The sequence below is a fragment of the Anomalospiza imberbis genome, chromosome 4 (assembly GCF_031753505.1).
Source record: "Anomalospiza imberbis isolate Cuckoo-Finch-1a 21T00152 chromosome 4, ASM3175350v1, whole genome shotgun sequence".
NCBI classification, from domain to species: domain Eukaryota; kingdom Metazoa; phylum Chordata; class Aves; order Passeriformes; family Viduidae; genus Anomalospiza; species Anomalospiza imberbis.
This window is the reverse complement of record NC_089684.1, coordinates 32,430,902-32,445,296: the sequence shown is the minus strand read 5'-3', so window position 1 is coordinate 32,445,296 and position 14,395 is coordinate 32,430,902. Positions and strand designations below refer to the sequence as shown.

The following is a 14,395-nucleotide window of genomic DNA, read 5'->3' as shown; positions in this document are numbered from 1 at the left end:
AAGAGGTACTCACTACCTCAGTAGGTGCTTAATTTGGTTTTGCTGTTTTCTTTGGTCATATGGGGGTGAATAATTTGACATGAAAACCCATTAGTATGCAGCACCAATTAAATTCCAAATTGAAAAAGTACAGGAGCCTACTTGAGTGAAAGTGAATGGGAAAGGGGACATGTCCAGTTTGGTGAGAATTACTTGCTGCTAAAAGAATTATCTCTGCCTTAATGGAGTTAAATCAGTTAAAAGCAGAGCAGCAGTGGAAAAAACCAAGGCAAATGATCTCGTTTCTAAACTTGTAATTTCATTAAAGAAAGACCAAAGAGCATTTGTTAAATATAGTGCAGACCAGCTGAGAGCCTCCAGCTCAGTGATTCCGGTGTCCTCTACTGTAAGCTCCACAGAGGAGCTGTCCAGACAGATTTTAAGATACACAGTTCTAATTTTCCATGTCAGAACTATTATTGCTCTTGAAAAATATTTAACCAAACAGCTACTGATATAATTAAAAATTAATTTAAAAATTGAACAATTAAACAAATAAATTAAAACAATCAAAATCCTTTGTTAGAATCATCACAAGTAGTTTGGCAAAAACTAGTGTCAATACTCCTTGCAAAACAAGACTTGATAACAATTAGCATATCAAAACCCAAATCTGAGCACTATTCAAATCACGTCCTTTAGCCAGTCTTTTAATGCAGAAAACAGTTTTCCACAGAATTATGCAGCCTCTTCACAAATGATGTGTTCACCAATAGGAGCTATTACTTGATCAGAATAATCAGTGCAAACCATCCAGTCTGCTTCCAGAACGGCTGCAATTGATGATTCCTTAAGAAAATTCCCCTTGACAGGACAGCTGCACAAACGCAGCAATGAGATGCTCCACTGTAATCCAGAATGTTTCTTTTATTTCACTGAGCCAAAGGCACAGAGCAGCCTCCAAGAACTACAAATGCAGCCAATTCTCAAGTGGGAGAGAAAGAGAAATCTCTTGGTGCAATACAGAAAAATCTGCCAGACATCAGGCTGCTCCCAAAGGAAGCCATCAAATGCTTTCTGGCAGGAGACTGGATTGAGGGGTGAAATTGGTGCCAGGGAGAAATAAGTCTGCTTTAGATGAAACTTGGGCAATGCTACAGACTATAAGACAATACAGACTATAAGACATTTCTATAGGCTGAAGGGATACAAATTGCTTGGAGGATTTCTGCAGTCCACAGAACAATGGAAAATTTGGAGGACAAAGTGGCATATTTGAACCAGCACCACACTCTGCCTTTCCTAAGCTGAGTGTTCAACCCAGACAAAACACAAAAATCTTACTTCAGATCTATTCTCCATATTAGTAAAAATCATACTTGCAAGTATGTTAATCCAAATCCAAATCCAAAATTATAGCTTTTTATTTTTCCTTCAGCAACAGTGTCATACAGTCAATGAATAATGAAATATATGAAATTCGGGGGTGTTTAATGGCTCTGGCACTTACCTTGAGTCCACGAAAGCTGCCTGGGCTTGTTGGTGAAGAACTGGAGGACTTTGTAGATTTTGGGGTGGATAACTGACTGCTTGGGGTTCCATTAACTGGCCAAAGCAATGAAAGTGAACAAATGAAAGAAAAGATGAATAAAAATGAAAAGTTATCGCTGAAGTCTGACCAAAACAGAGTCCTCAGTATTTAGGAATAACATAAAAACTTGCATGTCACAAAATTGCACCCTGAAAATTCATGTGTCTGGATATGGGATCAAGGAGACATGCAAATACTGCATTGTCATTCCAGAGATTAAAAAGGCCCTTTCTGTCCTTTGCCAGGGCAAGAGTTTTGGGCACAGAAACAAAGGAAAAAAAAAACCAAAAAAACAACACAGCCTTTAAAAATTGCATAATAAATTGTGGTATCACACAAAGAATTTATAGAAAGAAAATGTTTCTGAGGATATTTGACCCTTCTCCTCTTCAGTTTGGATCAAGGCCTTACTTTCTACCTAGAATGTTTCACAGAACAGGAGTTCTAACAAGAAGAATTACTGTTTGCATGACAGAAAATTTTAGCAGTAGCTCAAAAATGTTGATTTAGGGGAAAAAAACCTCAACAAGAGAAAAGCTAGTAGGTTGTTTTTGAGCTTCCAATAAGTACAAGTGTCTTTGAAAATATACAATACCCTCCCTCTTGACTTAAAGAGTTCATTGTAAGTCCAGATTTTTAGACAGGCCTTATACAATATTTGTTATCTCTCTGGTGTATTGAATATAACCTAGGTCAGTCCTTGTATTTTTCTGAAAAGGTCAAACTGACAAATTTCATTATGCAGAGAGAATAGTACACTGTCCATCACACACAAATATGATGCAATGTTATATGATGAGACATCATTTCTTTTCAGCTGATCCTCATTTTTCATGGGAGAGAAAAATACTAGGTTGAAATTTAAGAGCTAAAAATGCTTCATAGCATGGTGATGAATTATTTTTCCAGAAAGAAAAGACAATGCTGGTAAACGGAAACTGAGCTTCAACTTAAATAACAGATACACCTACACAATTCCTTTATATATTCAGGTCTGTCATGGGTTATGCATCACTTCTTAAACTACTGGATTTATTTTACAAGTGTCCAGTGACCCAGCACACTAACAGTATCTGAGTAAGAGACGCCTTTCAAAGACTGTTTTTACAACCTGGGCAGCCCATCTGCCACTACACCAGGCTGTCTGCACTGCAACTTCCATAAATCCCTGGTTTTCACAAAAATCTCCTTGTCTGGTGTATGATGTTAATATATAACTAATTGGTGTTTTGCTAAGTCTAACAAGTCTGTCTTGAAGTCTGATAACTTGGATTTATATTCCCAGTTCTGTTACAGGACCAAGACCGTAGTATTTTCTTTTAAAAGTATTCAGTGTATTTACAATATTTTCATCTTGATTTTAACAATGTTTGCCTGTAAGAAAAATAGGTGATTTTGAGGGGGTTTTTTTGAGAATATGAAAGCATCTACAGGAGGTACAATAACCTCCTGTAGACTTCAATAATTTCTTCTGGATAACCAGTGCATCCTTGTTTTAGAAAGAATTTGCAAGTATGACAATGGCAAGGGCTAGTGACTGCTATCTTACTGTTTTCTGCTTCTTGCATGACCAAAAACGAGATACTTCAGTAGAAGTATCTCAGAGTTTGCTTCCAAACGACAAACTAGTACCACAGGAGGATTTTTTTTTTTTTTTGCTTGTTCTATGATTCTTTTATACAGCTCAGAATTCTTTTATACAGTACAGAAAAGTCACTGCTTCCTGGACATGACCACTGTAAGGCGTCCTTGTCTAAGTCACTACCATTCTTTTAAGCATTGGCAGAACCACTAAGTTGTTCCAGTGAAACTGGCAGGTCAACATAACGTTCTTCCCTCCCAAAACTGTCCAAGAAGAGCCCAGATTACACTGTCAGTACTGTAGATCGTTGCTAATATCTCAGCTATTCTTGGTGGAGAAGGGTGGTGTTCTGAGCCAGGGGTGTGACTAGATGACACCCAGAGGTGCCTTCCAACTTTTGTGCATCTACAGAACACACAGTTCATTCTGACGAGGATCCTGGTGGAAAGAGCCGTCTGCAGATTCCTCTTTGCCAGTGCCTTCAGAGAGCCACTGCACGTGAGCTGCTAAGCAACTGCAACAACAGGGAGAGCCGGCACTGGCCCTGTCTAGATGTAAAGATTTTGCATCTATAGGGAGCCAGCCAACTACTTGTGCTGGCTCTGGCTGGGGTGCAATTAATTTTCTTCACAGCAGCTAGCACAGGGCTACATTTTGGATTTGTGCTGGGAAGTGCTGCTAATACAGGGATGCTCCTGTGCCTGCTGAGCAGGGCCTGCAGAGCATCAAGGCCTTTTCAGCTCCTCATGAGCTGAGAGGGGACACAGGTGGAACAGCTGACCCCAGCTGATCCAAGGAATATTGCAGACCATATAGTATCATGCTCAGCAATAAAATGAGAGGGAATGCTGGGCAGAGGGGACACTGCTCAGGGACAAGATGGCATCAGTCAGCTGCTCATTCACATCACTTGTCGTTCTTAGGATTTATTTCTCTCTCTTTGTGATTTTCATTGCAGCATTGTTGTTGCTATTACTATTGTTACTTCAGTTATTAAACCACCCATATCTCAATCCATTAATTTTCTCACTTTCACCCTTCCAATTCACTGGCTTCTTCCTGCTGCAGCAGAGAAGTCAGGAAGTGCCTGTGTGGTGCTCAGTTGCTGGCTGAGGTTAACCATGACACTGCTATTTCAGACAGCAGCATTTTTTTTTCTTCCCTCACTCAATAACCCAGCAATTTGTATTGGCACAAATCTGTCTGCTGCTATTGATTTGCTGGTTATTCCCTATGTATGCCAAACTTACCTTTTTAATCTATTTTCTAAGCATAAATTCTTTTGAGGTTTCTTTCCACATGCATACCAGTGAGTACACAGAAAAAAACCCCAAAACTTTTCTGTCATTCTGAAGTAGTACATGTTAGGCTACATGTTTGGCACACTGGAATGTTTAAAACTTAAAAATCTATTAATAACTTCTAAATTGTTTACTTTGAGTATGACCCAAAGACTCAATTTATTTGCTAATCAATTTGTATGTTACTTGTTTCACAAATACTTTGACTTTGAACTGAAAGTTCAACGATTCCTCAGTTTTTGTAGAATTTAGGCTGAAATAATACAAGAAAAATAAGAAATTGCATATAAAATTGAAACATATGAGATGGTTTTGCACTGCTTTTTCAGTAATTCTCATACCTTTTTGCTGGCTGAAATGTCTTTTTGCTGTCTGAAATTTTCTATTTTAATATGCTTTAGAATAAACATACAAATGTATTGCTCCTTAGAATGCTCTCTACTTGTAGTCAAATTATACCTTTAAAATTTAACTTTGACACCATTGGCAGCTATCCAACAATTGAAAAGCATTATTTCACTGAAATTATCTACCTCAACAACAACAAAAAAAAACCAAATCCAACACCCATTACATCTCTGTTTCATCCAATGCCAAATGTGTTTCAAACTTGAACACATTCACAAATACAGCAAAAAAAATACAGGTAAATGTAGAGGGAGGAGACACACTAGTGATATACAGCCATAATACTAATGGCTCACCTGGGGATTTTGCTGAAGAATGAGCACTGGAGTGGCCACCCCTCTTTACTGTACTCATATATTTGACACAAAGGAAAAAGACATTAAGGAAAGAAGTTATTAAACAGCTCTGAACGTGCACGGAAGGAAGAAAGATAAATAAAATATAAGTAAAGACTACATATAAAAAAAGCCAAGTAAATAGAAGGATAAATACCACACACTTTGCATACATTTTTCAAATTTACCAAACCAAAAAGGGTCTAAGTAGAAATAAGTATGGGAATGACAGCACTGATATCTAAATACTTTGCATAAAATTCACTGTTGATACATATTCTATATCATCTCACTGGAGGTAAAAGAGTTGCATGAAATGTAGATCAGTTGCAAAACTTGTCCTTCATGATACGTTTTTCTGCAATCCTTTGAAGCTTTCCAGTTAAACATTCAACCTTTATAAAAAGATTATTAATATTCCACTTTGAAAAAACCCAAAGATAAAATGACTTTAACCAGCACCAATTAAGCAAAACAAATGTGAAGATGAGAATATGGAACATGTCACAGTTTTGAATACACACAGAAGCTTACATTTATAGTTACATTCAAAAAAGAGCACATATTATATTTACATATTTAATAGTTGGATTTCAGGGGAAAAAGAAGTATTTAGAAATTAAATACAGTGGTTAAAAATTTTTAAAAAAACAAGTTTCTCCCTTTATTTACATAAAATGGTTGGAACATATGGTGTTCAGCCAAACTGGTGGCAAAATCACCAGAGAGTGTGAACACCTCTCTTTGAAATTACGAGAAGCACCAGAAGAAAAATGCTCTTTTACTGGTCAATCACAGTACAGTACATCTCCTAAAATTACTTAAACCAGCAAAGGCCTGTGTATCTGATAGTATTTGGCTAATATAGGAGAAACTTTTCTAATTCAAAATTTACAGGTATACTCTAGTTCAAGGAACATGAATTTAACCCTGCAATTAACAGTTTTCAGGAAAATCAAGTGCCATGCTGAAAACATATCCCAAGTGCACAATTAGCACAAATTACTCCAATGTTCATAAATTGAAACTACATGTGCCTGTAACTAAAAAATAGAAACCATATTTCTTCCTAGGATTTAAAATTTAAAAATTTCAAATTTCTTTTAGATTAGTATTAAATCTCTGAGACAAAATGAAAAAAGGGGTTTTTCCCCCTCTGGAAACACTTGTATTACAGACAGATCCAACAGGTTTCTTCATCCCATTAGAAAAAAAATTAATTTTCACGTATTTGATGTGTTCAGCTCTTTCCTAGCACCAGTACCTGAGGCAGGGGATTTGCTCCGACGTGAAGGTCCTGGACTTTTGGATGCAGTGTGCCTCATGGCAGAAGAGCGAGAGTAAGACTTCATAACACGACATTCTACAAAGCAAACAAACTCTGTCAGGGGTTTTGACAACAGTTCAATGCGCAGACTCCCTCCACACAGCACCGTGGCAGTTTGTCATCCAGAAAATGACTAGCACTTTCTAAACATCTTTGCTCAGCTGAGTCAAACAGATTTGTAAGAGCATCTCACAGCTCTAACCTACTCACCATAAAAATCCACTTGAGCTACGCAATACTATATGTGACATTCTGCAGATAATATTTGTTCATGTCTTGAGGCTGGATTATTATTACAATTCAAGTTTGTATATATGCTGATGCCAAGGTTCTTGCTGTAATGGCACTTCCATACTGGGCAACTGCACTACCAGCACTATTTCCCTTCTTTTTCAAGAAAATGATGCTGTGACCAATTTTTGAACAGGTGAAAAATGGCTATTGTTTCCAGAAGGCTGTTTCCAACAGACTACTGTCATTTACCATCAGCTACATATCATTAATTAACAGCCTCAATGGGAAAGGATTCAATGAGTACACGTGCATTGCCACTTTGGTAACATTTTAATCCCTACGGTTAGTATCGTTAGCAAATCATTCCAAATGGGATCATAAATTTCTCTCCTTATTTTGTCCCTGATGAACAATGTCATCACTAGGATGCCATGTCATCATAAAAAAATTAAGTTGAGCTGCATGCTCTGCCAGTCATGTATATAACCTGCTTATATCCATAAAGACCCTCCGAGCTATTAGAGGAAGCCGGGACCACCAAAGCTGAAGAGATAAAGGAAAGAAAGAGAAAAAGGCAAGGAAATGAGCTCATCTAGTCTGTGCCTTGTGTTATGGGAAAAGCAAATTTACAGCCTTAAAACTTGCTAGGAAAATTAGGATTATGCCCAGATTGGGATTTGCATTGTGAGTCAATACAACCATGCTCTTCCATTCCTTCATAAGAAAAAAGTAATTTTTTAGCTGTTAACTATGTTAAAAAACACCCTTTTGGTCACTCCCACACTAATTGACTCAACATAATCAAGCAGTTATGGAAAAGCAACACCCTAGCGAGAACAGCAGAATGGGAGGCAGATGACTCCTCCATCCATTGAAATGTACAGGCCAGTGGGTAGATAGACATCTGTACTTGCTGCTGCAACTGAGCATTTTGTAATGAAATAATGATGTCTGCAAAAATTACAGGAACAGAAGGTACTGTTGTTTTTATTAAAAAAAAACTAAAATCCTTCATTCACAACCTGAAGCTACTCTGGAATAATCTGATTATTCTTGCCAGGCCAAGTTTTCTTTACAAGAAATTCAGGGTGTTTCTACAGCTTTAACAATAAAGATAGAAAAAAACATGTCTAGTAGGACCTGTAGTGATAGAACAAGAAGAGTGGTTTTAAAGTAAAAAACCAGTAGATTCAGGCTAAATATAAGGAAGCCATTTTTTATTGGGAAAGAGGTGAAACACTTACAGAATAGGATCCCCAGAGAGGTGATAGATGTCTCACCCCAGGAAACATTCAAGGTCAGGTTCAATGGAGCTCTGAGCAACCTGAACTTTTTTTTTTTTTTTTTGAAGGTGTCCCTGGTATTGCCAGGGGTTGGACTAGATAGGCCCTTTAAAGGTACTTTCCAGATCAACCCGTTATACAGTTCCGTGAACATGGAGGAAAAAGCCCCAACATCTTTATGATTTGATATTTCAAGACAATTCCAAAACCCTCTGGCAGAAGAATGCCTTTTCCTTGAACATACGTTACAAAGTTTTTCTTTACGGAAAAACAACTTTCATAAACAAATTCAATTCATGAACTGCCCAAGGCAGACAGGAGGGTACAAAGTCCCAACTTGAATCACCTCCTTCCCTACCCAACACCTCCTATAACCTCAAAATATATACAAGGCCAAGGCTTGGTCTATCAGCAGATAAGACTGGAGTATGTGAATTGTCTCGCAGGGTAATTCAAGACTGAAATGAACATGGCTACATATGAGATTTTTCAAAAATCTAACGAAGAAAGCAATATGGAAATTATCTTACAGTCACAGATGCCAAAAGTGAACATTGTTAACAGATTTTAGATTCATTACATCCATGACTGAATGTTTTATAATTTAATTCTGCTTTCCATGTAACTGTAGGGACAGTGTCTATTCTGCAGGAATTTGGATCAGCTGTTGGTGCATTTTAACAGGCTTACAGAATCCAGATGGCTTGAAAAACCTTTTTTATCCATAGGAAAACATCTTCCCATGTATATCTTCCTGAATCACACCATTCTTGAGGGTTGAACAGGGGAATGGGATGGAGAATTTTCTATTTTAGTGGGTTCAGGATGTGCAGTCTTACCACTGTGATCCAACACGAAGTCATCCTGAGCATACCGGTACTTCTCTGGCCCACACGCAATGAAGACATCGTCATCTCCAAAGAAGTCCTGCAAGCACGTTACCTGCACAGCAAAATAAACACATGCAGCACTTTCAAAACTAAATCTTGAGTTCAACAGCAACAAATAATAAGTTTGTCTTTACCTTCTCACAGTGATACCATAATGTTCATTTGTAATAACACAAGCACTCCAGTTCCTCAGTACATCAGATCTCTAGCAGTGCAGGAAACATCAGGGCCAAGAATGTAAAATATGACTGTCCCTTACCTCCAAAAACTCTTACATTTAGAACCTGTATTTTTGCTTAGAGTTACATAAGTGTGCTGATGACTTTTGCCTATAACTACAAACACATTGCTTTGACAGGAACATCTGAAAACACTATTCAAATATCAAAGCTTCATATATTAAGAATATATTAATTGCTTGTGGGAAGATCGGTTGAATTAAATTGATTGCATCTGCAAATTGGGGTTTTTTTTATGTTCTGAGGCATTTAATTTCCATGTTTTAATGTCCTGCTAAAAAAAATCATTAAATAATTCACCTTTTTATTAAAAGGTATTCCATATTAAAGAAATAGAGTCCCTGCCATGCTCTTGGCAGTTGTTTGTTCTTAATTTTCCGGGTAACAATGCTACTTGGGTAATGATGTTATCCAAGTAATGTATGTCAAGAAGGATCAGGATACCAGAAAGAAAAAATGGTTTAGACAAAATCTAAAAACACAAAACCAAATACCTTGAAAAAATCTCCATCCTTAAAAATCAATAAAAATCACCTTGTGAAGGAACAAGTGTCTGCTTTCAAAACAGTTAAAACCAAAAAGCCACAACAAGAAATTCCACTCATTCTAATTCCCTTGTGAGGGAAACATGTGTTTGCAGGTAGCAAGCTATTTTTTTAGATGCAAACAAATTAAAATTTTATTGTACAGTTGTTTCCCTTTTTTTCAATATTGCATGCCCACATGAAATTTAGAAGTAAAAGTTCAAATCATTTGGTAAAGCCATGAAATCAAAGAAAGAATTCAAAAAATCTGCTTTTAGAGAAATCAGGTTTTTCTTTCCCAGATACCTGTCAAGACCATTTGCATATTTCACCCACTGTGATAATAGTAAACATCGGCAGAAGTACAGGAAGGGGTCTCTGGTGCCTGCAATATTCCAGAGCCACTCGGAATGCCAGTGACCCTGAGCTCACCGCAGGAACTCCGGCGCAGGGCATTCCCCACCAGCAGTGGGGTTGTCATGGCAGCTACCCCAGGAGAGCAGCCGAATCCTCAGCGCAGCCCCAATCACAGCATTCAGCATTTGTGTCACTGTGTCATGCAGCCAAAGGGTCACAGCCAGCACCAAAATCCTTTTATTGTCCCCTTACTGATGCAAGGACAGTTTGCCCTCATTGATGAGAGAGATTTTCAGCTCTGCCTGTAACTGCTACTTTTAGTTACCCAAAGAAGCACCAAAAGCTGGATTCAAAAGGCTGCCCAAATTTTTGCTAACTTGGGATTTATTTCTCTCTGCTTAATAACCAAGAGGACTTCATCATCATTTCCACAGATTTCCAGAATCGAACAACTGAGTCAACAGGAAAAGCTGTGAGAAAGCTTCCAGGACACATCACACACATCCAGTATACAGCAGCAGTGGCAGAACATGGGCAGAGATGTTCTGTGGGGTGCAAACTCATACTCAAAGTCCCTAAACCTGGGAGCCATTTCCACAAGCTCTGCCTGCCCACCACTTGTCCTGATGACCTTGCAGTGCTGTTTTGAGCAGGTTGGAGTTAAATACTGTGGTTTAGCAGTGCCTAAAATTAATCTTTCTGTTCTGATTGAAAGCCTCACCTCACCTCACCCCTTAACCCATCCAGTCTAACTGAACTGAGAGTAAGGGAGGAAATAATGACAGATTTTATGTCAGGAAACACACAGGGGTATAACCCCAAGCAGCAGCATCCCTTTGTTGTCCGCAGAGCAATTCTACAGAATAAGGCTCAGATCTGTGCACAAAAGATGACAGGAGCACCCTTAGAAATGCTTGGGAAAATCTGCTGAAAACAGCTGCTAGGAATGGGAACGAATAACCAAGTTTAAGAAATGTGTAATTCCCACATATCCCTCCTCACATGTTCATGTACATAGAGCTTCCCCAGGCAAAAATACACAGGAGTAATCCTGAATGCCAGTGATCAGATAAGCTGCTGAAGGTGGAGACACAGCACCTTTATCTTGGAGTTCAGCTTGAGGCCAGCCTCTGCCTGCTCCCACACAGTGTGCCTGACCCATGTGACTCCCACCTGTCAGTCACACACCAAGACAGATTACTGTAAAAAGTATTCACCTTACTGTAAAAGGTGTTAAATACAATTATAACTGAAAGCCAGATAAACACAGCTATGAGAAAGCTTTACTCCATTGCTCACTATATTCCAGCAGGGAATACTCAAAGTCCCTCTTCTCCCCACAAATAATCCAGACTGTCTACATCTAAAATACACAAGAATGAAAAAAGTATTGAACAAGAGTATGCAATGAAGAATAAAGACCTGCTAGAATTTACCAATCCCAAATCACCCCACATCATGAAGTGAGGAAAGCATTTTCAAAATTAAATTAATGGAAATGCATTTTTCTAAAACTACAACCTAATAGGTACTTTTTCTTGGCTTTTATTGTCATAAAGTCAAGGGAGGATTTCTCAAGGTGTTAAAATGAAGTCTTCATCTCCTACAGAGTTAAAATCAATGTATACACAGCAATTAATGATAAAAGCTTTTTACTCCGTGTTCAAAAAAATTAAGTTGAAATTGTTAACTTTTTTGCATGTGATTTCAAATGCTGCAAATCCACCATGGTCTAACTCACAAATCACATAATTCCACTCCAAAGAATATCTGAACTTAAGTCATAGGAGAGGGGATTTAATCAGGATGCAATCAGTTTAGAAATTTATAAACAAAAAATTCTGAAAACGTTTTTGTTTTTTTTTTTTTTTTTAAAGTTTCATTAGCAGTAGAATCTGTGCATATGAATGGGATGTCAGGTATTCCAGAAAGTTAGGGACCAAGATTTAGTTTTTCAAACTAGTGTATGATAACACTGCTTCTCTTTCCAATATCCATACACAGAATTATCCACTCTTCGTTTTGTCACACTTAGTAATAAAAGCACTTTTCTGTTGACTTTGCATGTTTCAATTAACATGTTTAAAATGTATTAAACCCTATTTATTTCTAAATACATCACTCTTTCCCAGACAAATATTGCCTGTGACCTGGTAACTCCACTGCTATCCCTTTCATTAAAACAAGAAATTACTCACTGGCACTCCTCTGACAACTCAAGGCTGCTCAGGTTGTCTTGCTGCACTGCTTTTCTTCAAAATATGTCTCTACACACAGCAGAGTGGAGAATGCATGCGTAAGATTGGATTGGTTTTGTACTCAGTCCTTTCCTCAGAATCCTTTCCCTTGCATTCTCTCCACAGCTTTCTGAGACCATGTGCAAACCACTCAGGGCATCCCTGCTTCCTGATGGGCTCAAGAAAGACCCCAGCTGAAGGAATGAAATCTTGAGACACTGGATGAAGTTTTTGAAAAACACAAAGACATCTCTTAGAGAGGTAAATCTGACTAAATATGCACTATGTTACAGGAGTGTCATGACTAACAACACTTTGTAAGACAAGTACTGGTCTGCAAAATCACACAACTAAAGCACAAAAAATGTAATTTAAATGCAGAAAAAACCCCACAAACATGAGGCATTGAAAACGAACGGAGAAAAACACATCTCTTTGAAAAATCAAATTCCTGATCCACTGCTGTCTACTAGTGCAGTGCTTCCATGTCACATACACCCACCATATTTACCTTCCAAAATAGGCTTATGTTTCTGACAAATATTTAAAACCAAAGAAGTTTGCTCTTTTCAAAGAAATACTTCTTCAGTCAGATCAAGCCACTGAATTAGAACATAAAAATTGTCATCCATACGGAAATCCCTTTCCCCTTAACCACCACACATGCCTTGAAATGTGATTTACATCAATCCTTACTACCACCTCATCTAACAAACACAAAAAGAAGATACATTCCCCCCCCAGAAAAAACATGAATAATGATCAACTGTTTATAAATAGAATTCATCACGTATTTATTGATTGCCCTTTCTGATGAAGATACAATGGACAAAAATTGAAATAAATAGATGAACATTTATCCAGAAAATATTTTTCCTCCAATCTCCATAAGAAAAATACTTAGAGAGACTGGAGCCAAGAAAGTCTTATAAACACTTGAAAAACTCCTGGAAACTCGAATTCCCTGAAATCTGTAGTACTAAACAGAGTTCTGTGATCATATATCAACAGCCCCCAGCCAGGAGCTTGCTGGGTAAACTGTCTTTATTCCAGCTCTACAAATGTGCTTCATTCTAAACGTAGAAGAAAGGGCTATAAAGACAAATAGTTTGTCTTAATTTAGTACGTCTGATTCCATTTAAGTAATCAGCTACAGGACTGCACAGTTTAAGCCTGAAGAGTCACACCCTCTGTCAGGGGAAAGCTTCTCTGGATGACAAATTCTCAGCAGCAGCTGAAAATTGATCTAAAACATCAAAACTGGAAAAGATACAAGAAATTCTTTGCATTTGTTTTAACATTGGAAGAAATATTTGTATCTACTGACTTCAAGAAAACAGGACATAGTGTAAATATTTTAAAAAGGAAGCAGAGAACATACAAGGCAAAAGGAAAACTAGGAAAACAGGCATGCACAGCAACAGCTGGATTTGTGAATGCATTTTCAGTTCAGCAGCTGAGACAGGCACTTGAGGCTGAAATTCTTCAAGGACTACATTGGGGCTTTCTTCCCCATGAATTGCTGAAAAAAAAAGTGAACAAATTTTTAAACGTCAGCATGACAAATCTAGATACAACCTCCCTGCTACTGCCTTAAGTGTGAGGGGTCTCCACATTTCTTGTAGGAGAAGCTGTTCCACTGACTGGGACTGATATTAGCTGTGCTGCAATGGCAGTTCTGCCCTTTGTTCCTTGCATCAACTTTTTTTCTGAGTAAGCAAAAGTAAAATATTTGTCTATTTTACCAGTCAGGTTATATTTGCAATCATAATTTTTGTTTCCTCTTTTGAAATACTTTTAGCACTGCCACTTCTTCTTCACTGCCATTCAGACTTATTAAAATTCTTGCAGTGTTTTCTGAAGCTGCCAGCCTTACATTTCCAGGGTTTATGGTGCAAAATGCAAGGAAAGCACTCCTGCACAAGAAAGTCGGTTATCTGTCTGCCATTTCAGCTCCATCACCAACAGGAGCAGGCTTAACTTTCAAAATGAAGTTTCCTCTGGGCAGCCTCAGGAACTCAACAAGGAAGGTGAAAAGGGCATTCCCACCCTTCCCAACTGAGTACTGTGATTTTCACACAGGACTTTTTACCTTGGAAATTCCCCTT

General features: G+C 38.0%; 1 protein-coding gene across 5 annotated transcripts in view; it reads right to left on the bottom strand.

Annotated features, from left to right (window-relative positions):
• DCLK2 (doublecortin like kinase 2) overlaps positions 1-14,395 on the bottom strand; it is an 81,140-nt gene that overhangs the window by 26,781 nt on the left and 39,964 nt on the right. For 3 of the 5 annotated variants that reach the window (XR_010998280.1, XM_068187838.1, XM_068187840.1), the window contains exons 3-6: positions 8,880-8,982; positions 6,461-6,559; positions 5,158-5,205; positions 1,490-1,584 (exon numbers count right to left, since the gene is read on the bottom strand). Coding sequence is in view for 3 of the 5 variants with exons in the window: in XM_068187838.1 (XP_068043939.1) it covers positions 1,490-1,584; positions 5,158-5,205; positions 6,461-6,559; positions 8,880-8,982 (345 nt within the window). In the remaining 2 variants the exon portion in view is untranslated. The remainder of the gene's footprint in view (positions 1-1,489; positions 1,585-5,157; positions 5,206-6,460; positions 6,560-8,879; positions 8,983-14,395) is intronic. The other 2 variants (XR_010998281.1, XM_068187839.1) reach the window with 1 other exon arrangement.